The sequence below is a fragment of the Helianthus annuus genome, chromosome 17 (assembly GCF_002127325.2).
Source record: "Helianthus annuus cultivar XRQ/B chromosome 17, HanXRQr2.0-SUNRISE, whole genome shotgun sequence".
Classification (NCBI taxonomy): Eukaryota; Viridiplantae; Streptophyta; class Magnoliopsida; order Asterales; family Asteraceae; genus Helianthus; species Helianthus annuus.
The window spans coordinates 42,137,918-42,160,846 of record NC_035449.2 but is presented as its reverse complement, the minus strand read 5'-3'; the positions used below and the strand labels follow the sequence as shown (position 1 = coordinate 42,160,846).

Here is a 22,929-nt window from a genome sequence, read left to right as displayed (position 1 = left end):
AAAAATAGTAAAAAAATAAAAAAAAATTTTAGTGTTTTTTAGATTTTTTTAGGTATTACTGTTTGTGTTCACACTGGTTCTCGCGGTTCTCGCAATAAAGGGTGGTTCCTAACGGATCTTTGTCCTATATATATATATATGTGTGTGTGTATAAATGATTAAGTATCAGACTTATATCTTTTATATAATAATATAATAATTATAATAATAACAAATGATTAAAAAAGGTAAATATAATAAAGGTTTTAGATGAAAATGACAAAAACAAAACTTATATGTAATCTGACCATAATACCCCTGACTAAATTGAGTTTTTTTGACAGAGTTAGTGGGTTGGATCAAAATGACATAAAAATAGAAAACTCAGGGACTTAGAAGAGAAAAAAAAAACTATTTGGACTAAAATGACATTTTGAGACAAACCTCAGAGACTAAAATGACAATTTACTCTTTATAATAATATTATTTGTTTTATTTTTTTTAAAAGATAATAATTGCAAAAGACATTATACAACTACACTTTTTTTAACCTTATGCTTCATAATGCCTTTTCACTTGACTGATTAGAATATCACATATCGGATAATGCCGGTGCTTTTACAAATGGTCTAATTTGAAAGTTTTTTCGTTTGGCATCTTTTACTAAAAAGTAAACAGCCGAGCCAATCATCTATTATGGTGGTGTCCCATCGTCATCTTTTATGTGAAAGAGGATGGGCATTTCTTGAATGGCACTTTGTTTCACACTTCACATGTCTTTATATTTACCTTATATACTTCGTTCCAAACAAACGAATTCTTACATCAATGGCTTCTTTCTCTTTGTCATCTGACTCTACTCTTACATCTTCTCAATCGTGGAGTTATGATGTTTTTCTTAATTTTAGAGGAGAAGATATCCGCAGGACATTTGTAGACCATCTATACTCTGCTCTTGTAGATCGGCTAATCCGTACTTACAAGGATAACGAAGAACTTCACCGTGGTGATACAATCAGTTCATCCCTCTTTGATGCTATTAGGGGATCGAAGATTGCCCTCATTATATTCTCCAAAAACTACGCTGATTCATCTTGGTGCTTAGATGAACTTGCATATATCATGGAATGCAGGCGTGAGAGAGGGCTGATCTCTATTCCCATATTTTATCATGTTGACGCCTCGGATGTGAGACAACAGAAGGGGGATTTCGGAAAAGCATTTTCCAAACAAGAGATGAAGAACCCCATGAAAGTTGAGTCATGGAGAAAAGTACTCGTCAATGCAAGTAACATTGCTGGATGGGAACCTAAATACATTGCGAACGGGTAATTTCATTTATTGAACGTTTTGTTTTACTTTTTATTTTTGTAACATTGTTGGATGGGAACCTAAACACATTGCAAAAGGGTAATTTCATTTAGTGAACCTTTTGTTTTACTTTTTATTTTTCTTTCACTTGAATGTTCTTTTTCCCTTTTGTTTTACTTGTGTTGCAATTGATGTTACAAGTGTTAAAGAGTACACCTGTGTTATAATTTACGAACTAAAACTTGCAAATGTCCTAACTATAGGATTAATCATGTTACCGATTCAGTTTTTAAAAGTAGTATTTTTTTTTTCTAATTTGTATTTATTTTTGGAAATAAAAAGTTTTAATTAAAACTTATATTGGATAGGATTACACGTTGTTTTGTGAGTCTTATTGTGGCAAAAGTTATATTTGTATAACAAATATTTTTAGGAAAAATTTTGTGTAGTAATTATATTTAAATATTGCGCTATGGGCAGGCATGAAGCAGTTGGCATCAAACAAATTGTTGATACAATTTTAGACATATTATTTTCCTTAAATCCATATGTTGATGAAACCCTTGTTGGAATGGGTACTCGCTTGTATGATTTGAAATCAAAGTTAGAAATTGGGAAAGGTGGTGTATGAATGGTTGGGATATGGGGGATTGGTGGTAGTGGTAAGACTACTCTTGCGTCTTATATGTACAAGGAAATATCTAAGCAATTTGAAGGTCACTGCATTGTTGACAATGTTAGGGATGAATCAAGTAAAAATGGTTTAACAAGTTTACAAAATAAGATTCTATCAAATCTTTTGAAAACGCCGGTGGTGGTGCAGAATGTTATCGATGGACGAAACAAGATAAAAAATATGTTATGTCGTAGTAATGTGTTAATGGTTCTTGATGATGTCGATGATCTTTGCCAATTAGAGGCGTTAGCTGGATCACATAATTGGTACGGTGATGGGAGTCGAATAGTAATCACGACTAGAGATGAGAATTTGCTAACAGCTCACAAGGTAGACGTGGTCTATCCTATGAGTTTATTATCAGATGATGAGGCCATCCGGCTCTTTAATAGGCATGCATATCAAGAAAAAAACCATCTAGAAGATTATGAGGCCCTTTCACTACGTGTGGTTTCATATGCTGCTGGGCTCCCGTTAGCGCTTAAAATCCTTGGGTCTTTTCTATGTGACAAAGACGAGAATGAATGGCAAAGTGCCTTGGCCAAGTTAAGATATATCCCAGATCCTAAGGTCACCGATATACTTAAAATAAGTTATGATGGACTTGAATCTTTCCAGAAAGAGTTATTCTTAGATATTGCATGCTTCTTCAGGGGCCATCCAAAAGATGAGAGAATGGAGATCTTTGATGCTTGTGGTTTTTACTCTGACATAGGGGTAAAGGTTTTGATACAAAAGAGTCTCATAACTATTTCAGATGGAAACTTTGATATGCACAATCTGGTACAAGAAATGGGACACCACATAGTTAGAGGTAAACATCCTAACAATCCTGGAAAACATAGCAGAGTTTGGCGAGAAGAAGATATTGAAGACCTGTGTTCTAGCGATGCCACAACGGTAAATAAATCTAGCTTTACAACATACAACATGTGCATTCCATGTGACCTGATAAACATACATAAATACTATCATTCCGATATCCTCTTAACTCAACCGTTATGTCTTTTTTTTCTTTTATTGCAGGAAAATAACAACATCAAGGCGATAAGATTCTATGGTGAATCACCACGCTTTCCTGAGCTTGTCGCAAACTTGAAGAAACTAAGGTTACTAATTTGTAAAAGTATCTTACGGAACAATTATGACACGACAGTTTTTGAAGCTCCTACTTTTCTTTCAAATGAGTTACGCTATATTCATTTATCCGGTTATCTTGCAAGTCCGTTGCCAGAAACCTTCCAACCAAAAAAGCTTGTTATTTTAAGCTTGCATAATAGCTTACATGAAGAAATTTGGACGGGTAACAAGGTAAATTTCAACATTAGCTTACATAACAAATAGTGTAATTTTAACTAACATGTTGACGAATTTGACTTGTCTATGCTATATATCAGCGTCTACCAAAATTGAAACAACTTAACCTCTATGACGCGAGGAACCTACTCAGCACACCGGACTTTGATGGATTCCCATGTCTTGAAAAGTTGACAATCAGTGGTTGTCCCAAGTTAGAAGAGATTCATCCATCAATTGGAAATCATACAAGTCTTGTTTACGTTCGCGTGGATAGTTGTGACAGGCTTAGAACGTTTCCAACCATCACCCAATTGAAGAAACTGAAGATTTTTAAAATATTGAGTTGCAAGCAGCTTTTTATGTTTCCAGAGATCCAATCAAACATGGACAGCTTGGAAGAGTTATCTTTGAATGACGTTGGGATGCTAATGATGCCCTCATCAATTCAACAACGTTGTACCAACCTTACGTCTCTAGAGTTGAATGGTTATGAATATCTCAAAAGAAACACTTCCAAAATATGAAGGTCATAGTCCTCTAGAGGTGATTTCTATCGAGTATGTAACATAAATGTAAGTGCAATAATATGTCATTTGTTTCATTTCCAGATTAATAGTGGTTGATACCTTCTACACTTAGTAAAGCTATTGCACATAGTGCGTTTTTAAATCTCATTAACGATTTACAATACATAACAAATGTTAACCGAGGAGGGGTTTCTTACGGGGTAGAGGTATGGCTGTCTACATCTTATCAGACCCTACCTTAGCTTTGCTATTAATGAGATATACTGAGTATGATGATGATGATGATGATGATGATGATGATGATGATGATGATGATGATGATGATGATGATGAACAAATATTAATCTGGATAAAAACTTGAAATTGGCAAAGACGAAGAAAGAATTAAAGGGTCTTTATTCCCAAAGGTGATCTTTTCTGTTGAACGCTTGAAATTTTTGGAATTGAAAAGTGTAACATTCCCAAAATTTTAAATAAAGTTATTACATAAGTAGGTCATGGGTAAGTTGACCGATAAAAATATAAGGTGTTTTGGGAAACGTAAGAACCGTTTAATAATTAAATTATAAAAATGCTTTATATTCGAACCTACTTCGTTTTTAATGAAACTTAAACCCAAATGTAGACAAAAATATTCTCATTCTAATGGCATATTCATTATTTTATAAAATGTCATATTTTAGAAGTTATACGCGCCAAATGAGTGAATCAGTTGAATTAATTATAATATATAAATAATAAAATAATAAAATAAATAAAACAAATATAAAAACATTACATGCACACGTATATGTGCATGTGTAAGAATAAGTTGAAAAAGAAGTAATGCAAGTGCTACGTGTATATGTTCATATTAAAAGGAATCTTTTAGAAACTTAAGGTATAAGTATTTGAATGTCAGTATAAATATAGAGATAGTTGAACATTAGATGTCACAGTTTCTTTCTCTCTTTCTGTCTTTATCTCGCCTACTCTTATATATATATATATATATATATTATTCTTGTAATTCACCCCATAATAATAATAAAGCTCTGCCCTGTTTTAAGTGTTTTAACTCCCGATCACTGATACCCTTTCCGATTGATCTTGAGCCCCATAACACATGTCAAGGCTCTTCCCGACTAAGTTCGTTGGGGTTCTGTCTCGTGACATAGGGATAAGGTTGAATTAGGTTTACTATACTTAACACGAGTGCAAATATATATTTATTAAATAGCTTAGGAGTTATACCCAAGATTATACCAGGAGGCTTTCTAGTTGAACACTAAAGTTACAAAGTGAGTCATTTTCTTTTTATCAAAGTGCTTTACAAAAACCCTAAATGTTTTCCAGTTATATTTTGCAGTGATTAAGTCTTTGCTAATCTTTAATTACTGACAGTATGTGGGGGTTTTGTGCACATTACTACTAATGATTTATCCCTATTAGGTGGGCGAGCCTAATTAGTGATATGTCCACGGTCATAGATACGGTCGAGTGAGAACTGAACCAGTTAATTATAAGATAGGGGCAAATATAAAAACTCTTAATGCTGTAAATTATAATAAATGTGTTTTTGTACAAAATGAATGAACTCACAAGTATTTCCTGCTGACCAAATGTTTTTAAAACGCGTTTCAGCGGAATACAGTAGATTGGAATAAGAATAGCGAGACGGCACCGAAAGGCTTAAAGGAGTGGCTTATTTTATCAAATAAATTAAATTAAATTAAACGTTGCTTTACGTATTCGGGTATATACCATATTAAAGCTACCTTTCAGAACATGATTTTATCCCATCTATTTAATAAATAAAAATCCGGTGTTTTCTAAACTCTGATATTTTTCCTAACTCACGGTCCTGATGAACATTTATGCTGCAATGTTTTTAAAATAACCACCGGTACCACTTGACTGCTCGCGGCTCTCGTCCAGGGTGGGGTCGGGGGTCGTGACAGAAGGTGGTATCAGAGCCACTGGTTTAAGCCATTTAGGTGTTCTTTTAATACCTAGACTTAAACATTATGTTAGGAAATTAATATAATAACTTGTGTGTTATTCTGTGTAGATAAATCTTTATATTTATATTATGATTTTTAGGTTATTTTAACAAAATTTGAGTTCACAGTATGAGTGACCAACTATAAATGTACCCATACGCTACCTAAGCATATGTAATATGTCTCTATTAGGGACCTATATAAAATTTTAAAATACATTATATATTACCTTAGAATATTTATATTATTAAACTATGGGAGGAACCATTTAAATTTATACACTACAAGATTATCTATATATCTATATACTATATTTAAGCGTTTCCTATGTACAAAATAGTAATTTAACACTAATTTTTTAAGATGGCATGCTAAAAGTCTTAAATAAAACCCAATATTTTTACATTTTTCTTCCTATTCTGCCCTTCTTTATCTACATCAAACCCTCCAAATGTTATCATCAGAACTCAATAGTTCCCTTCAATCGTTGCCCTTTAATTCCTGAATGAATTGCCCCAATCGATTCTCCTTCCTTCAATCAGTTTTAATCGAATGGTGCTCTTCCCCTTTAATGCCACCGCTAAAGCTTCCTCCACCTTCTGTCTATACAAAACGACCTTTTTTCTGTCGTTGTATCTTAATTTTCTCCGGCGAATACACATTTTATAGTGACAAAGAGGGAAATCCGGTGTTCCATCTGATGCTTCCGATTGCATATTCAGAGAAGAGAGGGAAGGAGAACCAGAGAACACAGAGAGAGAAGGAGATGCGTGAGCGGCCATTAACAGGGGTTAAAGCGATGCCAGTTCAGTCATCTAGGGTTCCGACAGAGGGGTTCAACAGATGAGCTGTAATCCGGGTTTTAAATTTCAAGGTAATTCAATGGTTCTTCAAAATTTATGGGTTCTGTTTAGATTCTTGGGCGTTTTTAATCACTTAATTTTCGTGGTAGTTATTATTTATAGTTGAAAGATGGAAAGGGATTTCATGGGTTTGAATTCAAAAGATTCAAATTTCATGGTCAAAGATGAAGCTGATGAAGTATGCAAAGAATCAGGTTTTTTTCTTATATTTTTTTTTCAAGTTTGTTGACCTAATTTGAATGCTTTTTACAAACTGAATTGAAGTTAGTTATGTTGTTAATTTAAACTATTAGGTTAGCAACTTTGTTGTTAGTTTTACTATATTAGGATTGTATTGTTTAAATTTTGTTCAAACTAAATGATTCTACAAAAGAATGGGAGAAAATAAATGATTTAGGAAAACAATTGATTTATATACCTGAAACATCATGTATCTGCCCCATTGCCTTTGTTTAATAGCTGCTTTTTTTAGTATATATATGATTTATTATGTATTGATTTTGATGATGGTGCTTTTGTGTTCTTTCTATACAGAGTTTATGAAAATTATGTTAAACACACCTCTATTAATCGGATTTAATTGTTGTTATGCAGATTTATTCATTCGCTTGGATTAGCAACATTGAAACCTGAAGAGATATCTGGATTTCAGCCCTGATGAAGTATACAACCTGCGTAACAATTTCAGTTTACTAATATATCTTTTGGGTATGTAGAAAACTAGAAATATATTAAACTGCTTTGGTTAGAAGTGTTTTATAGGTTGAAACAATCAGTGATATGATTTAATGATAAGGTTTCTGACACAATTCAGTTAATATGCTCTCAATCTGTATCTTCATCAAGTAACTATTCGTGGTGTTATTTGTTGTGTGGCATGACGTTAATCTATTTCTTAATCGAGTAACAATACTGGTTATTCTTCTATGGTAAACTGCGTATTCTTATTTAATATATTATGTATACCAGGCGGCTTTGCTTGCTCTGGCTGCTCATGCTTCTGATCCCAATGAAGCCGATCGACTAAAATTTCTCGCATCGCCAGCTGGCAAGGTCCGGATTTCTTTCACTGATCTTGGTTAATGTTTTTTATCTTTATTAAAATAACGAAGCGTTTTTTATTGGTGTATACTGTTGTTTAGGATGAATATGCTCAGTCGATAGTTGCAAGCCAGAGAAGTCTTTTTGAGGTTATGGAGGCATTCCCATCAGCCAAACCTCCACTTGGCGTTTTCTTTGCAGCTGTGGCGCGACGCATACAGCCTCGATACTCCTCGATTTCATATTTTCATTTATTTTCCCTCCCCTCATTTGGGTCCAAATACGGAAAAACAAACCTTTGGATGAACGTCGCAAAACTGAAAAACCTCAGGGACGAAAAATGCATGTTACTCTATCTTTATTTACCCTTTTTGCCCTTTACAAACTCGAGTTTCTTTCGTGTTTTTATAGTCTAAAGAGGGCAAGATTGCCCCCGTCAAGGAAATAACCCCTCCGCAAATCCCCGAGGACCTTAACACAGCAATTAAGAGCGGGAAAGTACGGGCTCCTACTCATATTATTTCAACCATTTATGATGACAGAGGTATGAAATATGAATGTGTTGCATGACACTTTTAGGGGTATGCATTTCTTAAATGTTTTTAAGTAATGATTATTATTATTTTTATCTGCAGGTGAAGAGCCTTGCTATGCAGGGGTACCGATGTCCATGATCGTGGAAAAGGGAATGTGCGTTGGTGATGTCATCTCTCTTTTGTGGTTTAAACGTAGTCTTCCCCGTTACTGCACACAATTCATTGAGGTTGGTCAACGTTGACTTTTTTATTATGCAAAATAATCCACCTGTTCTATGGAAATTGAGTTGTTTGAATAGTTTCAGAGGGAGTTTTAATATAGCATTAGGTGATAGTATTTTTTGACCAGAAAAAAAAAGCATTAGATATAAAAGAGATGCTTAAAATTTTCTATAATTTCGATAAATGGTGTAGGTGATAGTACCCTATCTATTTTGTCAAAAGTAGGTGTAGGTGGAGGGTTTGGGTTATTTTTTAAACAGTTGAGCTCTATGGATACATGGTAATCTATAAGTTCTTAACCTAAAATATATTTCTGGCTATAGGTTCATGACAAGTATCTTTGTAAATTGTAGTTGTTTGGTAAGATAAAAAACATTCAATGACGCATTTATTTCATGATTGCTTGTTTTTTAGATAATGGGTTATATATATATATATATATAGAGGAGATTGGGTATACAATGAGTTAAAATATTTTTTTTTCTAGAAAAGGAATTAAAGTTCTTGAAGATAAAGATAAACTCAGTTTTAAAGCGGCCTCGAAAGCAGATCTTGTTATAGCAGGTTCAGCTGTTTATGGATCATGGATTGGTAAGACCTCTTTTTCATATTGCCTTAAATCATGCAGTTAGTAATTGTTAAATGATTACAGAACAGTATCTTGACCATTCAATGGCGGGAACACGGCAACTTGTTTGGTGGATCATGGAAAACCGACGGGAATATTTTGACCGATCTAAGCTCGTTCCGAATCGCGTTAAAACATTAGCATTTCTCTCCGAATCACATTCTAAGCAATGGCTAGATTGGTGTGAAGAAGAAAATATTAAATTTTAACACGTGCCCTCTGTAGTTCCACTTTCTGTCAACGAGGAACTAGCTTTCGTAGCTGGAATTTCTTGTTCCCTAAATACCCCTGAATTCACCACCGAAAAAATGCTCGAAAAGAAACTTTTGTCAAGAAAATCAGTCAGAGAAGAAATGGGGTTAAAAGATAGTGATATGCTTGCTATGGCATTAAGTAGTATAAACCCTGCAAAGGGTCATCTATTGCTTCTTGAAACGGTACACATGGCGACTAATAAAATGCCAGCTGGCACGGCTGATGACGTTGAAAGTTTAAAAAAAAAGTTGAGGGGGACTAATAAAATGCCAAGTGGCACGGTTGATGACGTTGAAAGTTTTAAAAAAAAGTTGAGGGGGAGCGAAGAAAAGAAGGTGAAAGATGTTAAGCTTCTATCTGATTTAGTTGGGTCAAAGAGTAATAAGGTTATTTATGTCAAATCACTTCTTGGTTTCGTATTCCGCAACAACACGGTTTGCTTCTCTTTATTCTGCAGTAGACATTTATGTGACACTTTGGGTTTTTCCCGGGCAACCTTCTCGAACTAACTTTTTGTGTATGTATACGTGTACGTTACTAAATGAAAAGTTTCCATTTTATCTCGGTGTGCTATGTGTTATTAACGTGTATGTAGTATATATATATAGGTATGTATGTGTGTAGTGGGCCGAGACCACGAAACCCAACTCGAGACCACCCGGTCTCGAGTGAACAGTGAACGGTTGGGCCGTTTGGGCCGCATCCCCTTAAGCCCGTGAATCGGGTTATAAAACCCTCACATAAGTCACACCTTCCTATTCTTTGGACACTCAAACTCACAATCATTCTCTCACTCTCACACCCTCTCACTCCTCCTAGCTCTCTCTCTCTAGAAAACCCCTAAACCCACATATCAACCTCCATTTTCTCGGAATCAACGAGTGGAAGCTTGGAGCTTGGAAGTCGGTCATGGTTCATCACTCAAAGGCCTTCTCTCAACCGTTTTCTTCTTGCTACATTCGGACACCATTCGGTTAGTGTGATTACTTGATGTATGATAATGTGTGATTAAGGTGCTTGCTTGTGAATAGAATAGATGTTGAATGATATTATATGAAATGAATGTTATGCATGACTAGAGGCAAATTTGTACATCATCTTGTTCTTGCTTATGAATATTTTAAAAGGTAGAAGGAGGTGTACATGATGGTTGCTTATGAAATGCATATTGGGAGTATGTGTGTTGAAGATTCACCGTTGTGTTTCTAGTCCACATAGTCAAATTTGAGAATCTTAGTGAAGGTGTTTGTTCGAAAATGATCAAGTTATGAAAACCCTAATATGATGAACAATATGAATATGGTATGAACATGTTATGAATATTTGAAAATGCTTGTTTAATCTGTTTTTGTTATGAAATAGACAAGAAAATATGTTTGTGCATTGTGGTTGGATAGTACACCAAATCACGATTATGCAATTCTATTGGATAGTACAATTGGACAGGTTCTAGAAGGATTCTGGTGCACGTATCCGGGGTTGCGAGTCGAGACCCTTGGTTGCGACTCGAAACCATCCCATGACAACTCGAGACGGACTTCAGGGACTCGAGACCGGCAAGGTCTCGACTTGAGACTTCATGATCTCGACTCGAGACTGGACTCGAGACCTCTGAGGTTGCGACTCCTAACCGGCACCACTCGAGACCAAAAAATGATGACACGAGATCTCCTGGTTGCGACTCGAGACCGTGTGTTCTCGAGTCGAGACCGCCTTGTCTCGACTGGGCTGCCTACTTTGGTTATTGGGCCACAATGTGTTTAGTTTGGGCTACCTGTTGACTGGACTATGTGTTGCTGAAATTCTGTATGATTGTGTAAATAGTAGGGCCGGCCCAATAACCCAATGTATGCTTGTATGCACGCTATGTGTTAGTTATGTGTAGATTATATGTGATTACTTGTACCCCGACTTGACCTATATTTGGTAACCATGCTAGGACGTGGTGACCAACGTGATTGACCGGGTAATTAATCTACCGAGCAACCCAAGGTGAGTTCACAACTTAAAGCATGCGTTCCCGGTGGTTTGGGAAACGGAACTAAAGACAACACTATCCCCTTATGAGGGATACAACTTACTTTTCTTCCCTTGTTATTGGGAACCTTTAGTTAATTACTGTTTATACGGATTGCAACAAACGGCACTAAACGAAACTCTATCACTCAAGTCCCTACTACATAATACCGATTAGTCGCCGGAGCCAGGCGAACGGGTTATTAGTTGATAGCGCTATTTAGGTTTTACCAGCCTCACACCGTGCCCGTGTATGGGATCGGTCGTGAACTAATGTACTCAGGCATCCGTCAATGATGATAGAACATTGACATCGGGGCATCCTGCGGAAACGCAACGGTTACCTAGTGTTCGGTATTGGAAAAACAGTTTAGTCGCTAACTTTTGGGGTAGCTCCCCATGGCATGTATAAACGGATAAATTAACTGGTGAAACGAGTTTTTGGTAATTAAAACTGGACAACTAGTGAACTCGCTCAACATTATTGTTGACACCTTACTGCATGCTTTGCAGGTAACCAGTGACGGAGGAGCTTGCTGCTTGGGGATGTGTAGTGTTCATCTACCCCTGTGTTGGGTGTTAAATAAACATGAACTATGAACCTTGTTTAAAACTGTTTTACTTATGCTTCCGCTACTTACTACTATTTGAACTTAAAACTTTAAGCTCTGAACATGATATTTGCTAATCGTTTGGTTAGTAAGTATTACTTTGGGTTACTAATTCAATTATTCAGTATAACACGGTGGCTGGATCCTGGTCAGTCACGCCCTCAAGCGGATGGTACTCCGCAGGTGGAATTTGGGGGTGTGACAATTTATGTTATAAATTTCCAGGTATAGTATTATGCTTGCTTATAAGTTACTCTTTGTGTTTGTCACATCGTTAGTTTATTAAAGACAAAAGATCAAATTTTACAATTGTGAATTGGTGGATTTGGATTCAGTTTTATTATAAAACAGTCAAATAAACAAAATTAGCTACCGAGTAGGGTCAGTGTGTTGACAGTTAACCTAAATTCTATTTACAGTTAATCATAATCGACACATTAGTTATTTATAACTTTTTAAATGACCACAAGGGATCGGAGAAACATTCGGAAGAGTAACAATTGAAGCAATGGCATTTGGTATACCGGTATGATTAATTCTTAAGCTTAGTTATGTATAAATAACGAAAATTCCCGTTATACCCTTTGTGTTTGATGGTCAGGTGCTTGGAACTGATGCAGGAGGTACAAAAGAGACTGTTGAACACAATGTAACTGGTCTTCTGCATCCCATTGGGCACCCAGGAACCCCTGTTCTTTCCAAACACCTTCGGTATTTACTTAAAAACCCATCAGAACGACAACGTTTGGGACTTGAAGGGAGAGAAAAAGTGAAGAAAATGTACTTTGAAAAAGCACATAAGGCCTTTTAGCAAGTTCTTTACAACACCATGAAAGTTGGTTAAATTCAGTTACTGCTTTGTGAGTTGGGTAAATCAGTGTTGCTGTCCAAATTACCCATCTCTTCTTATCCCTCCTATATCTGCTATGAGGACTTGTTACATAGAAGCTTGCCAGTTTAGCACAGCAGAATTAATAAAGAGAAGCAAACTAGAAAAGAACATTGATCTTGAGTAACTACACGTGTGAGTTGGATCTGGTAATATTTGAAAGTACTATGTGTCTATGTGATGTATAATTTGACCTATATAAGCATTACATGTGGTTCTTGGCTTATATGTAACGTAATGTATTTGATATACCAATATATTTTCAAAACATGGAGTATTTTTAAAATGATTAAATGAATTCTTTTAACTGATTCACAACCTAATATAAAACAAACAGAAATTGTCGAGCCCGCAGCACCGCGCGGGTTTCCCACTAGTATTATTAAACACAATTAAAACAACTTGTCTTCATAATACATTCTTGAGGTGCATTGTTCCCTTTCTACTGCCATCACAGTTTTTAGTAATAATAATATTGCAAATTATAGAGCTTCTAACATATACAACATAATTAGCAACTAACTCGTTGCATTTAAAACTAGTATTATATATTCTCTCAACCTTCATGTTGTTAACATAATAAAATAATATATATATACATATATATATATATAATAATTATACTATGTTATTTTTCGAGTTAAATTCAACTTTAGCATACTTAATTCATGATTGCTTTATTTAAAAAAAAATCAAATTACATTTTTAATATTATTACTATTACTATTGTTTAAGATACACATACATATTCTAATACATGTATATTACTAAATTACTTAATATGTTTAGAATTAATTTTAGAAACACCAAACTTTGTACTACTTACTATAATAAATAATATATTATACAATAAATTAAGAGTTAAGTTTTAATGTTTTAAACCAATATGGTTCAACCCACTAGTTAAAAAGGAAACTGTTTCCACGAGTCCAGAAAGTCTATATTTTGATTAATTTACTTCTTTTTTTATCCATCCTTTAATTCCAAAATATTATATTCAATAAATTTAACAGAAATTTATCTCAATATACCACTTTTATAAAAAGGGTAAATAAAATTATGAAAATAAGCTCGATGATTGGTATCATCGATTATATAATTGGATTGTTATAAATTAAAGATATTACAAAATGATTTAGTATTATATATATATATATATATATATATATCAATGGTGACCCATATGAAAACATAATAATACCTGTGCTTAAACAAAAAGAATTGAGATGTTGATATTTACTGGTAACACCCAGGATGATGTTTAGACTTGAACCTAAGAAAAAAAAAAGCCTTAGTATAAGCTTCGAGATAAGCTAATTACTTGTGTAGCTAAAGTGTGATGGATATTGGTATGACGTGAGGATGATGACTAGAACAGAGTCAGTATGATAAATAAGCAATAACACTTGGCCACTCTTATTTCTTGTTTATTAGTACTACTCGGTTCTAGAATATGATCGATCATGAGAATACTAATTTCCTTGTTTCTTGATATAAGCCATAATAAATGATGCACTTTTAATCATGACTTGAGAGGAATTCTATTTAAGGGAAATACAATGATAATTACCTCTCCGGCAAGACTGGGTATGGTGTAGTAGACTCTCCAGCTTGTCCGGGTAAGATGGGGGTACCTCTCCGGCAAGACCGGGTAAGATGGGGTATATGTTATGTTAATGGAATTCCCTGAATAGTACCATGACCTGATGTCTGACCTGTTTTTGGAAATATGAATCTGTTAAATACATTAACCTTATGAATGGTGTGTATATTACAGTATGTGAAATATATGATTATATAGATTTGCACATCTATGAGAAAATCCAAAGACCATAACAATTGACAATTAGGGATAAATCACGAAAAGGTGTGTCAATGATAAATTTAGAACCCTCTCGTATACGTCTATAATTCCGATATCAAACACTATTTCGTTTGATCACCCGTCTTGTAACTTGGACGACAAGATGAATGACGGGAACCTGATCGGAGTGTCGCGCTCCAGTCAAAGATAATATTTATAAGCCCAAATTACCCTTAACAATGTGTTAGTGGTAGTAAGGGGTCGATCCACGAAGAGTATGTGGTTTGTGTATGGATTTGACTGAGTTATAAAGAATTGTCACAATTATGAAGCTTGCTAAAGTGTTTTTGTATTTTTGTTTAATAAAAAGATGTGAATTTGAACTACTGGAATTGGATTAATTAATTAACAACTACTAATTAACGATTGCAAGAAAATTGGATACTAGAACAATAATGATAAAAAGGAATCACACCCGGTTTCGGTAATTGCTAACCTAGGATTTCTACAAGTTTTAGTTTCAACTCAAATGCATTTGATTAACGGATTTAGTGTACCGTGACTTAGGTGCTACTAACTATCAATGCCCCGAAGAACGGACAAAAAGACACTTTGTAATCATCACAAGTAAATCCTAACAATGACAATGTACAATTACATATCACCGTTTCGCAAAGTCATAACTTTTAACATCGCTCGACAATTCACGAATTCGTAACAAATGTAATACTATTGTCAAGAGTTTCAAAAACCAAATACAAATTGTCACTAAGATGACACAAGAACAAATTGAAACCCTAAAATTAACAACTACCTACACCGGGGTGAAACCGAGATGATTAGCCGCTCATGGTTGATGCAACTTGATCACCGGATGTTTGGAATGAGGATGGATTCATCTTGAAGCTTGATTGGATGATTGGTGAATGATGAAGGTTGGTGATGGATGAATGGATTGATGGCTAGGGTTTGGAATCAAGATTGTGATATGATTCTTGATCTTGATTCGGGTGATTGATGAATGATGAAGGTTGGTGATGGATGAATGGATTGATGGCTAGGGTTTGGAATCAAGATTGTGATATGATTCTTGATCTTGATTCGGGTGATTGATGTAGTAGGAGATGGAATGGTAGGTGAATAATGGTTGGTTGTGGCTCCAAGAACAAGATTCAAACTCCATTTTTAGTGTAACCCCCGTATTCAATGCAAAAACACCAATCAAAATCGAGCTTAGCCTTCAAATTAATGAAATTCGCGTTTTGAGAATTGGTTACCCGTCGCCGACGGCCATCAACCCGTCGCCGACGGGCTCTTGTTTTCGCTTATTCGTCCGATGGCCTAACCTCCTGGATACGAGCAAATCTGGCCGACGGGACTATTTAGAGGCCGTCGCCGACGGCTTGGGACCCGTCGGCGACGGGCTTCCCAGCCTAAGTCTCCGATTTCTTCGTCTTACACTCCCGGTTGATCCGTAACGCATCCTGGTGCTCCGGTTTTCGACCCAGTGACCCATAAAGCTCCCGAAAAGCTCCTTAAACTCCATCAAACCTGCAAAACACATTCTTGATTAAAAGTAGGCTATTCGAAACTAAAACTTACGTAAAAACGTCCAGTTAAACAATAACGAGCACCGGTTTACAACCACGTATCACATCCCCACACTTGTCTTTTGCTTGCCCTCAAGCAAATCTGTTTTTCACTTTCACGTGGGTCGAACAACGAATACACATCCCATTCCCGAGACAGAGGTTAAGGTCTATTGTCATACAAAAGTTCAAACTCTTTACAAATCTCACATATTTACCGGTTAAGTGAATAATTACATATACTAATGGTTATCCAAGATTAACCCGCCCGTAAAACTAACAACTCATGCATATCCCTCACAATGTGCTCTCCACTCGGCTTAAAATTGGCTAACGTGTATAATGTATTAGCACCTCAACAATTAATCGCTCAATACCGATTAGAACACGTACCCGCATAGGCTTGCAACTCAATCATTCTCCACCACCGAACACAAATACTAAGCACAAGTCAAAAGGTCTTTGAAGGGTTGTAACGGGGCTAGGCTAAGGGTAGGGAATAGGACATTTTAAAGTGGCTATGGCGATGTGTCACACCCCAACCGATGGCGGAAACATCGGGATGAGACGAAGTGTGTATAGATTGCTAGAGACGTCATAACACTATGTGACAATATTTAATTTAATTCAAATTTCATTGCAATACTAAATGTCATACAAATTCAAAAGGAGATAACAACATTGTTTCAACAAAAATCATAACAACAAAAGATAGATAAATTTAGGTGTGTATCTAGTCCACCCTAAACTTGTTTCATCAATCATCCATACTTCAATAATCAACCTACAACATGTATTAAAATAGAGTTTCAATGCAAAAGCAAAGAGCGAGTATACAAGTTTGTCTACATAGCATAATAGAATAAAAACTCATATCCAACATGAACATATTAAAATAGTTTCAACCATGCTAGTTTACGCAGTCCAAGTGATAGCCCAAGTTTCCAATGCGTTAAAGTACCTAACCCAAAGTTTCACGGGAGGTTAATATGTCTCCTCCTAACAATACCCCAAAGACTAACGGGGAGGTGCATTACTCCTATAGCGCTACCATTGTTAAGGCGGAACTACACACAAGGATTAAACGTTCACATAGCACAAAATAGTCTCAAGTTTCACAAGTTTCATGTTTCATGTTTAAAAGGATAAAGCATGTTTCAAATAAGTTTCAAGTGTCACGTGCGTTTAATATAGAATACATGTTGCACCCAAAGTGTTTAAAAGTAAAAATGGGTTCGAGTATACTCACGGTTTACAAGTCTTGACTTGAAGTTCCGAGAGCAAGTTTGGTGGATGAATTAGTTTGGAGCACCTTGTCCTTCTACACGAGGAAACGTAGGTGTGTGAGTTTGGCGTATAACGGAAGATTATAATTTGGAGTTTAACATAGCATAAAGTAGGATATTAAAATAATCATCCTTGACTTATACTCTTATATGACACTACGTAACCACTAGGGTTATATTGTATTTCATGGGTAGTAAGCCCATTAGAATCATACTTGGAGTGTTAAGTCTTAGATGTCATTCTACTACTTTAACATATAAACACAAGTTTAATATTAAAGGTTCGAATGTGTGTGTATATATATTTAAGTATTACATATTATTAAGTTCAATATTTCAAGTAGGAGGTAGAAGATTAGGATCTTCGATTAGGTACCTCGAGTCATTCATGAATGTCATGTATGGGGTAGGAAGAACATGCTCCCATTTAGGGACCCCTTGAATGTTCACAACTTCACTTGATGTAAAGACAACCAAGGAGGGTCACGAACTAGGTTTAGTACAATAATACAAACAATCTACCTAAAGAGAAATCATCAAATCATGTGAGGATTTTATGTTGGAACAACCCAAGTTGTTCCATAGTCACTTCTCATCAAGAACCAAGCTTGAACATGACTTGTGGGTGAAATACCCTAATAAAACAGAAAGTATTTGAGGTTTTAACCTCTGATTTATAGTGTCTCAACCTTGTTTTTAAGCTTTACCAACCATAAGAGAGGTTGTAAGCATTAGGACATAGGCTTGAGATGTGTTAGACACAAGTTGGATGAGTTTAAACAAACTTTTGAAGAACTTGAAACAAAACAGAAAGTTTGTGGACAATTTCGGAGCAATTCCAGGTCTGATTTCTCCAAGGAGAAGTCAAGGAATCGAACTCCATGATTATCCAAGCAATAGGAAGAAGAATCGAGTGATTTCGTTAAGAAATGAGCAAGCTATACTCACTTTTGTGCAAGAGTATGAATCTGTCCGAAAATGCAGATTTACAGCTGAATTGAGAGTGAATTTGGAGTGATTTGTGAGTGTTGAAAGTGTAGAAATGCTTGGAGAAGGTGTATATTTATAGTGGAAGAGTTTGAGCATGATTGGAGGTGTTTAGAGGTGGATTAGAGGTGATTGGGGAGTGTTAGAACTTAGGATTTCGTGCAAAATCGCGTCAAAACGCAGCTGAATGTGTTTTCTGCGAATCTGAAGCCCATGCGGGCCGCGTAAGGGGACAGGGTAAGTCCACACGGGCCGCGCGCCTTTAATGTTCCGGATATAAGTTTCAAAAGTTACAATTTGGCCCCTGAAGTTTTGTGTTTGATGCGATTAAGGTATTTTAAGGGCCATATTTGACATAAAGGCATTGTTGAAGATACGATTAAGTGTGAGAAGTATAAACCAAGTATAAACAAGCGTATAAATATCCATTCAAGTGTCGTTCTCGTTCAAAATACGTTCCATGCATAAGTTTAGATTAATTACAAGTTTCGCACATAGTTTCCAAGAATCACGATTAAACATAGATTGATTCACCAAATCGAACATACGAGTATACATAGAATGCGTTTAACATAGATGTAACAAAATATAAGCTTCATTAATGATCCAAGTCTCGGTTTGACAATGATTACAAAGAAGGGAACGATTACAAGAATGCAAAGTTTCCAAAAATAGAAATACGAACAAAACCTTCTATAAATGGAAAGTACAAAAGAGCTGGGCGTTACACGATGAAAATTCGATTTTTATTACAAACCACTAAATTAAACAAAACTAACTATAAACATCAACTATGGGCAATAATATTTCACCCTTTTATTGGACAACTACTAACACCTCTTTTTGTGTTTTTCTTCAACAATTTTCAATTCTTTTTCATAATATATATATATATATATATATATATATATATATATATATATATATATATATATATATATATATATATATATATATATATATTTTAGAATCATAACAACTATACAACTTAAGCTCCTATAATCGAATTTTCATCACACGGGTTTAAAAAGAAAAGGTTTAAGGTTTATGGGCTATGGGGTGGTCAAACGAAAGGTTTAGGCTCAAACTGGGCGACTAGGGAATTTGTTCGGGTAAGGATAGAAAAATGGTTTTAAGAGAAAAGGTTTACCTAATGCCTTAATCATTCTCGTGCTTGTATTTGGTCTATAGTCTCAAACGTATCAAAAGTTGCAAGTTCTACAATACGCGACTAATGGTCCACTCAAACAAAGAAACATGTAAATGTAAATCTATGATATAAAAGTGGCTCAAACCTCACGTATAAGGGTATGATATGCGATATGCATGCTATACTAGTTTCTTAGGCGGATTATTCCCAAATAACCACCCGCTAAATACCCGTCATGTTATTAATTTGAACTTGACCATGACAAAAGACCAAATGGGTTGTGCCATCCCTCGTTGACTTGGTTACTTGTGCTTTTAAGATCGCTTTGAAAACAAGACATTTTTGAAAAATTTTTGAAATTTTCCCCCATCCCCACACTTGAGGTAAACATTGTCCTCAATGTGTAATGTTTAAATGAACGGGTCAAAATCGAAAAATTTTACTACTCCCCCATCCCCACACTTGAAGCACATATTGTCCTCAATGTGTAAGAACTAGAGTTTTAAAATTGCACAAGGGATGTGACACGACTAACCTCCCCAACTTTTCACCCCGGAACTTAAAATACACATTACAATCCACTTATTCCTAACTAACAATCAAAGTAAAAAGAAACACATGCACCTGATTTTTTTATCGGTTGATGCTCATATCCTTCGTCTCTTCATAAAAATGGTTGTCCCATGAACATGTTGTACCTACAAATTCTAATCCTTGTGTAGAAGCATGCTTCTCACAACCATCACAATTTGTTAGTTACTTAGTCTACCCTTTTTACGAACACGTTACCAAACCATGTGTTATTTTACTTTGATTTTTGTGGAAAAAATTTTACAACAACAACAAGTCTAACTCACTTTCGTTGGAATCACGGTTGCATTTAGCTTATGCAACAAGCCCTTTTAAACCCCCCAATAGCTTGGGAGGACGAGAGGTCTCGTGAGGGTTATATAGGGAACACACCCACAAAGTTCATTTAACTAGACATAAATTAAATAAAAATGACAAGAATTAAAGGAACAAAATATACAACAACAACATAAACTATACCATACCTCTACCGCTGATATCGCTCGTTTGGATCCATTGGCGGGTTGGGTTGGTAAGGATAACCAGTTAGGGCCTCGAACATCTCCCTATAGTTATCGAGGGGACTTTGCTCCCCTTGAGGCGGTGGTTGGTACGGGATCGGGACAAAGCTAGACCCTACCGCTTCGGGCCAATGTGGAGTCGGGTCGGATGGGCCTTGCGGGTGAGGAAGTTCGGAGTAATTTGTCCACCCCGAGTGCTCAGCATAGGGGAGGCCAGTGATACGTGGTCGAATAACGGTGTTCAGTTGTGTCTAAGTTTGAGTTTTTACTTGACTTTTTATTCCGAATAGCCTACTTTTAATTAGATTTGTGTTTTGCAGGTTTAATGGAGTTTAAGGTGCTTTTCGGGAGCTTTACAGGCCACCGGGAGCAAACGGGATCAACCGGGGATGTGAAATGAACAAAACCGGGTTAATCATGAAGTTTGGATGTGTTTTGGGTGATGTTAATGGATTTAAAATGAATATATTGTAAGATGGCATGATAGAGGGCTGAATTACGAGTACGTGGGCGAAAACGGTGAGTAAAACGGAGCTAAAACGAAGAAGTTATGAAGAAAACAAAAAGGGAGGTTTATAGGCACCGTCGGCGACGCCCAGGGGGCCGTCGGCGACGCCCCTCAGAAGTGTCCGTCGCTAAAAAGTCGCGTAAACAGGAAAATAGGCCGTCGCAAGCTTTTGGAAGATCCAGCCAGCGTCGGGGACGCCGCCAGGAGCGTCGGCGACGCTGCCCCCTGGTGGCCGTCGCGAAATTCTTGTTTTTTTCTTGTTTTTGACGAGTTTTAAAGCCTGGGTTGACCTATTTTACCAACCATAAGAGAGGTTGTAAGCATTAGGACATAGGCTTGAGATGTGTTAGACACAAGTTGAATGAGTTTAAACAAACTTTTGAAGAACTTGAAACAAAACAGAAAGTTTGTGGACAATTTCGGAGCAATTCCAGGTCTGATTTCTCCAAGGAGAAGTCAAGGAATCGAACTCCATGATTATCCAAGCAAGTAGGAAGAAGAATCGAGTGATTTCGTTAAGAAATGAGCAAGTTATACTCACTTTTGTGCAAGAGTATGAATCTGTCCGAAAATGCAGATTTACAGCTGAATTGAGAGTGAATTTGGAGTGATTTGTGAGTGTTGAAAGTGTAGAAATGCTTGGAGAAGGTGTATATTTATAGTGGAAGAGTTTGAGCATGATTGGAGGTGTTTAGAGGTGGATTAGAGGTGATTGGGGAGTGTTAGAACTTAGGATTTCGTGCAAAATCGCGTCAAAACGCAGCTGAATGTGTTTTCTGCGAATCTGAAGCCCATGCGGGCCGCGTAAGGGGACAGGGTAAGTCCACACGGGCCGCGCGCCTTTAATGTTCCGGATATAAGTTTCAAAAGTTACAATTTGGCCCCTGAAGTTTTGTGTTTGATGCGATTAAGGTATTTTAAGGGCCATATTTGCCATAAAGGCATTGTTGAAGATACGAATAAGTATGAGAAGTATAAACCAAGTATAAACAAGCGTATAAATATCCATTCAAGTGTCGTTCTCGTTCAAAATACGTTCCATGCATAAGTTTAGATTAATTACAAGTTTCGCACATAGTTTCCAAGAATCACGATTAAACATAGATTGATTCACCAAATCGAACATACGAGTATACATAGAATGCGTTTAACATAGATGTAACAAAATATAAGCTTCATTAATGATCCAAGTCTCGGTTTGACAATGATTACAAAGAAGGGAACGATTACAAGAATGCAAAGTTTCCAAAAATAGAAATACGAACAAAACCTTCTATAAATGGAAAGTACAAAAGAGCTGGGCGTTACACGATGAAAATTCGATTTTTATTACAAACCACTAAATTAAACAAAACTAACTATAAACATCAACTATGGGCAATAATATTTCACCCTTTTATTGGACAACTACTAACACCTCTTTTTGTGTTTTTCTTCAACAATTTTCAATTCTTTTTCATAATATATATATATATATATATATATATATATATATATATATATATATATATATATATATATATATATATATTTTAGAATCATAACAACTATACAACTTAAGCTCCTATAATCGAATTTTCATCACACGGGTTTAAAAGAAAAGGTTTAAGGTTTATGGCTTAATGGGGTGGTCAAACGAACGGTTTAGGCTCCAAACTGGGCGACTTAGGGAATTTTGG

General features: G+C 35.9%; 2 protein-coding genes, 1 long non-coding RNA gene and 1 pseudogene across 3 annotated transcripts; all 4 read left to right on the top strand.

The window, feature by feature from the left end:
• The first annotated feature begins 720 nt into the window (after positions 1–720).
• LOC110865824 (toll/interleukin-1 receptor-like protein) lies at positions 721–1,948 on the top strand. The gene is made up of 2 exons (XM_022115147.2): positions 721–1,307; positions 1,771–1,948. The coding sequence occupies exons 1-2, from the start codon at positions 808–810 to the stop codon at positions 1,919–1,921; spliced, it is 651 nt and encodes a 216-aa protein (XP_021970839.1). The 5' UTR covers positions 721–807; the 3' UTR covers positions 1,922–1,948.
• Positions 1,888–3,920, top strand: LOC110865814 (TMV resistance protein N). Its single transcript, XM_022115137.2, has 3 exons — positions 1,888–2,866; positions 2,993–3,277; positions 3,364–3,920. The coding sequence occupies exons 1-3, from the start codon at positions 1,922–1,924 to the stop codon at positions 3,787–3,789; spliced, it is 1,656 nt and encodes a 551-aa protein (XP_021970829.1). The 5' UTR covers positions 1,888–1,921; the 3' UTR covers positions 3,790–3,920.
• Positions 3,921–8,918: 4,998 nt separating this feature from the next.
• Positions 8,919–10,479, top strand: LOC110885594 (annotated as a pseudogene).
• Positions 10,480–12,165: 1,686 nt separating this feature from the next.
• On the top strand, positions 12,166–12,660 carry LOC118489261. Its single transcript, XR_004886932.1, has 2 exons — positions 12,166–12,472; positions 12,548–12,660. It is a non-coding gene; the product is annotated as an uncharacterized LOC118489261 (long non-coding RNA).
• Positions 12,661–22,929: the final 10,269 nt, after the last annotated feature.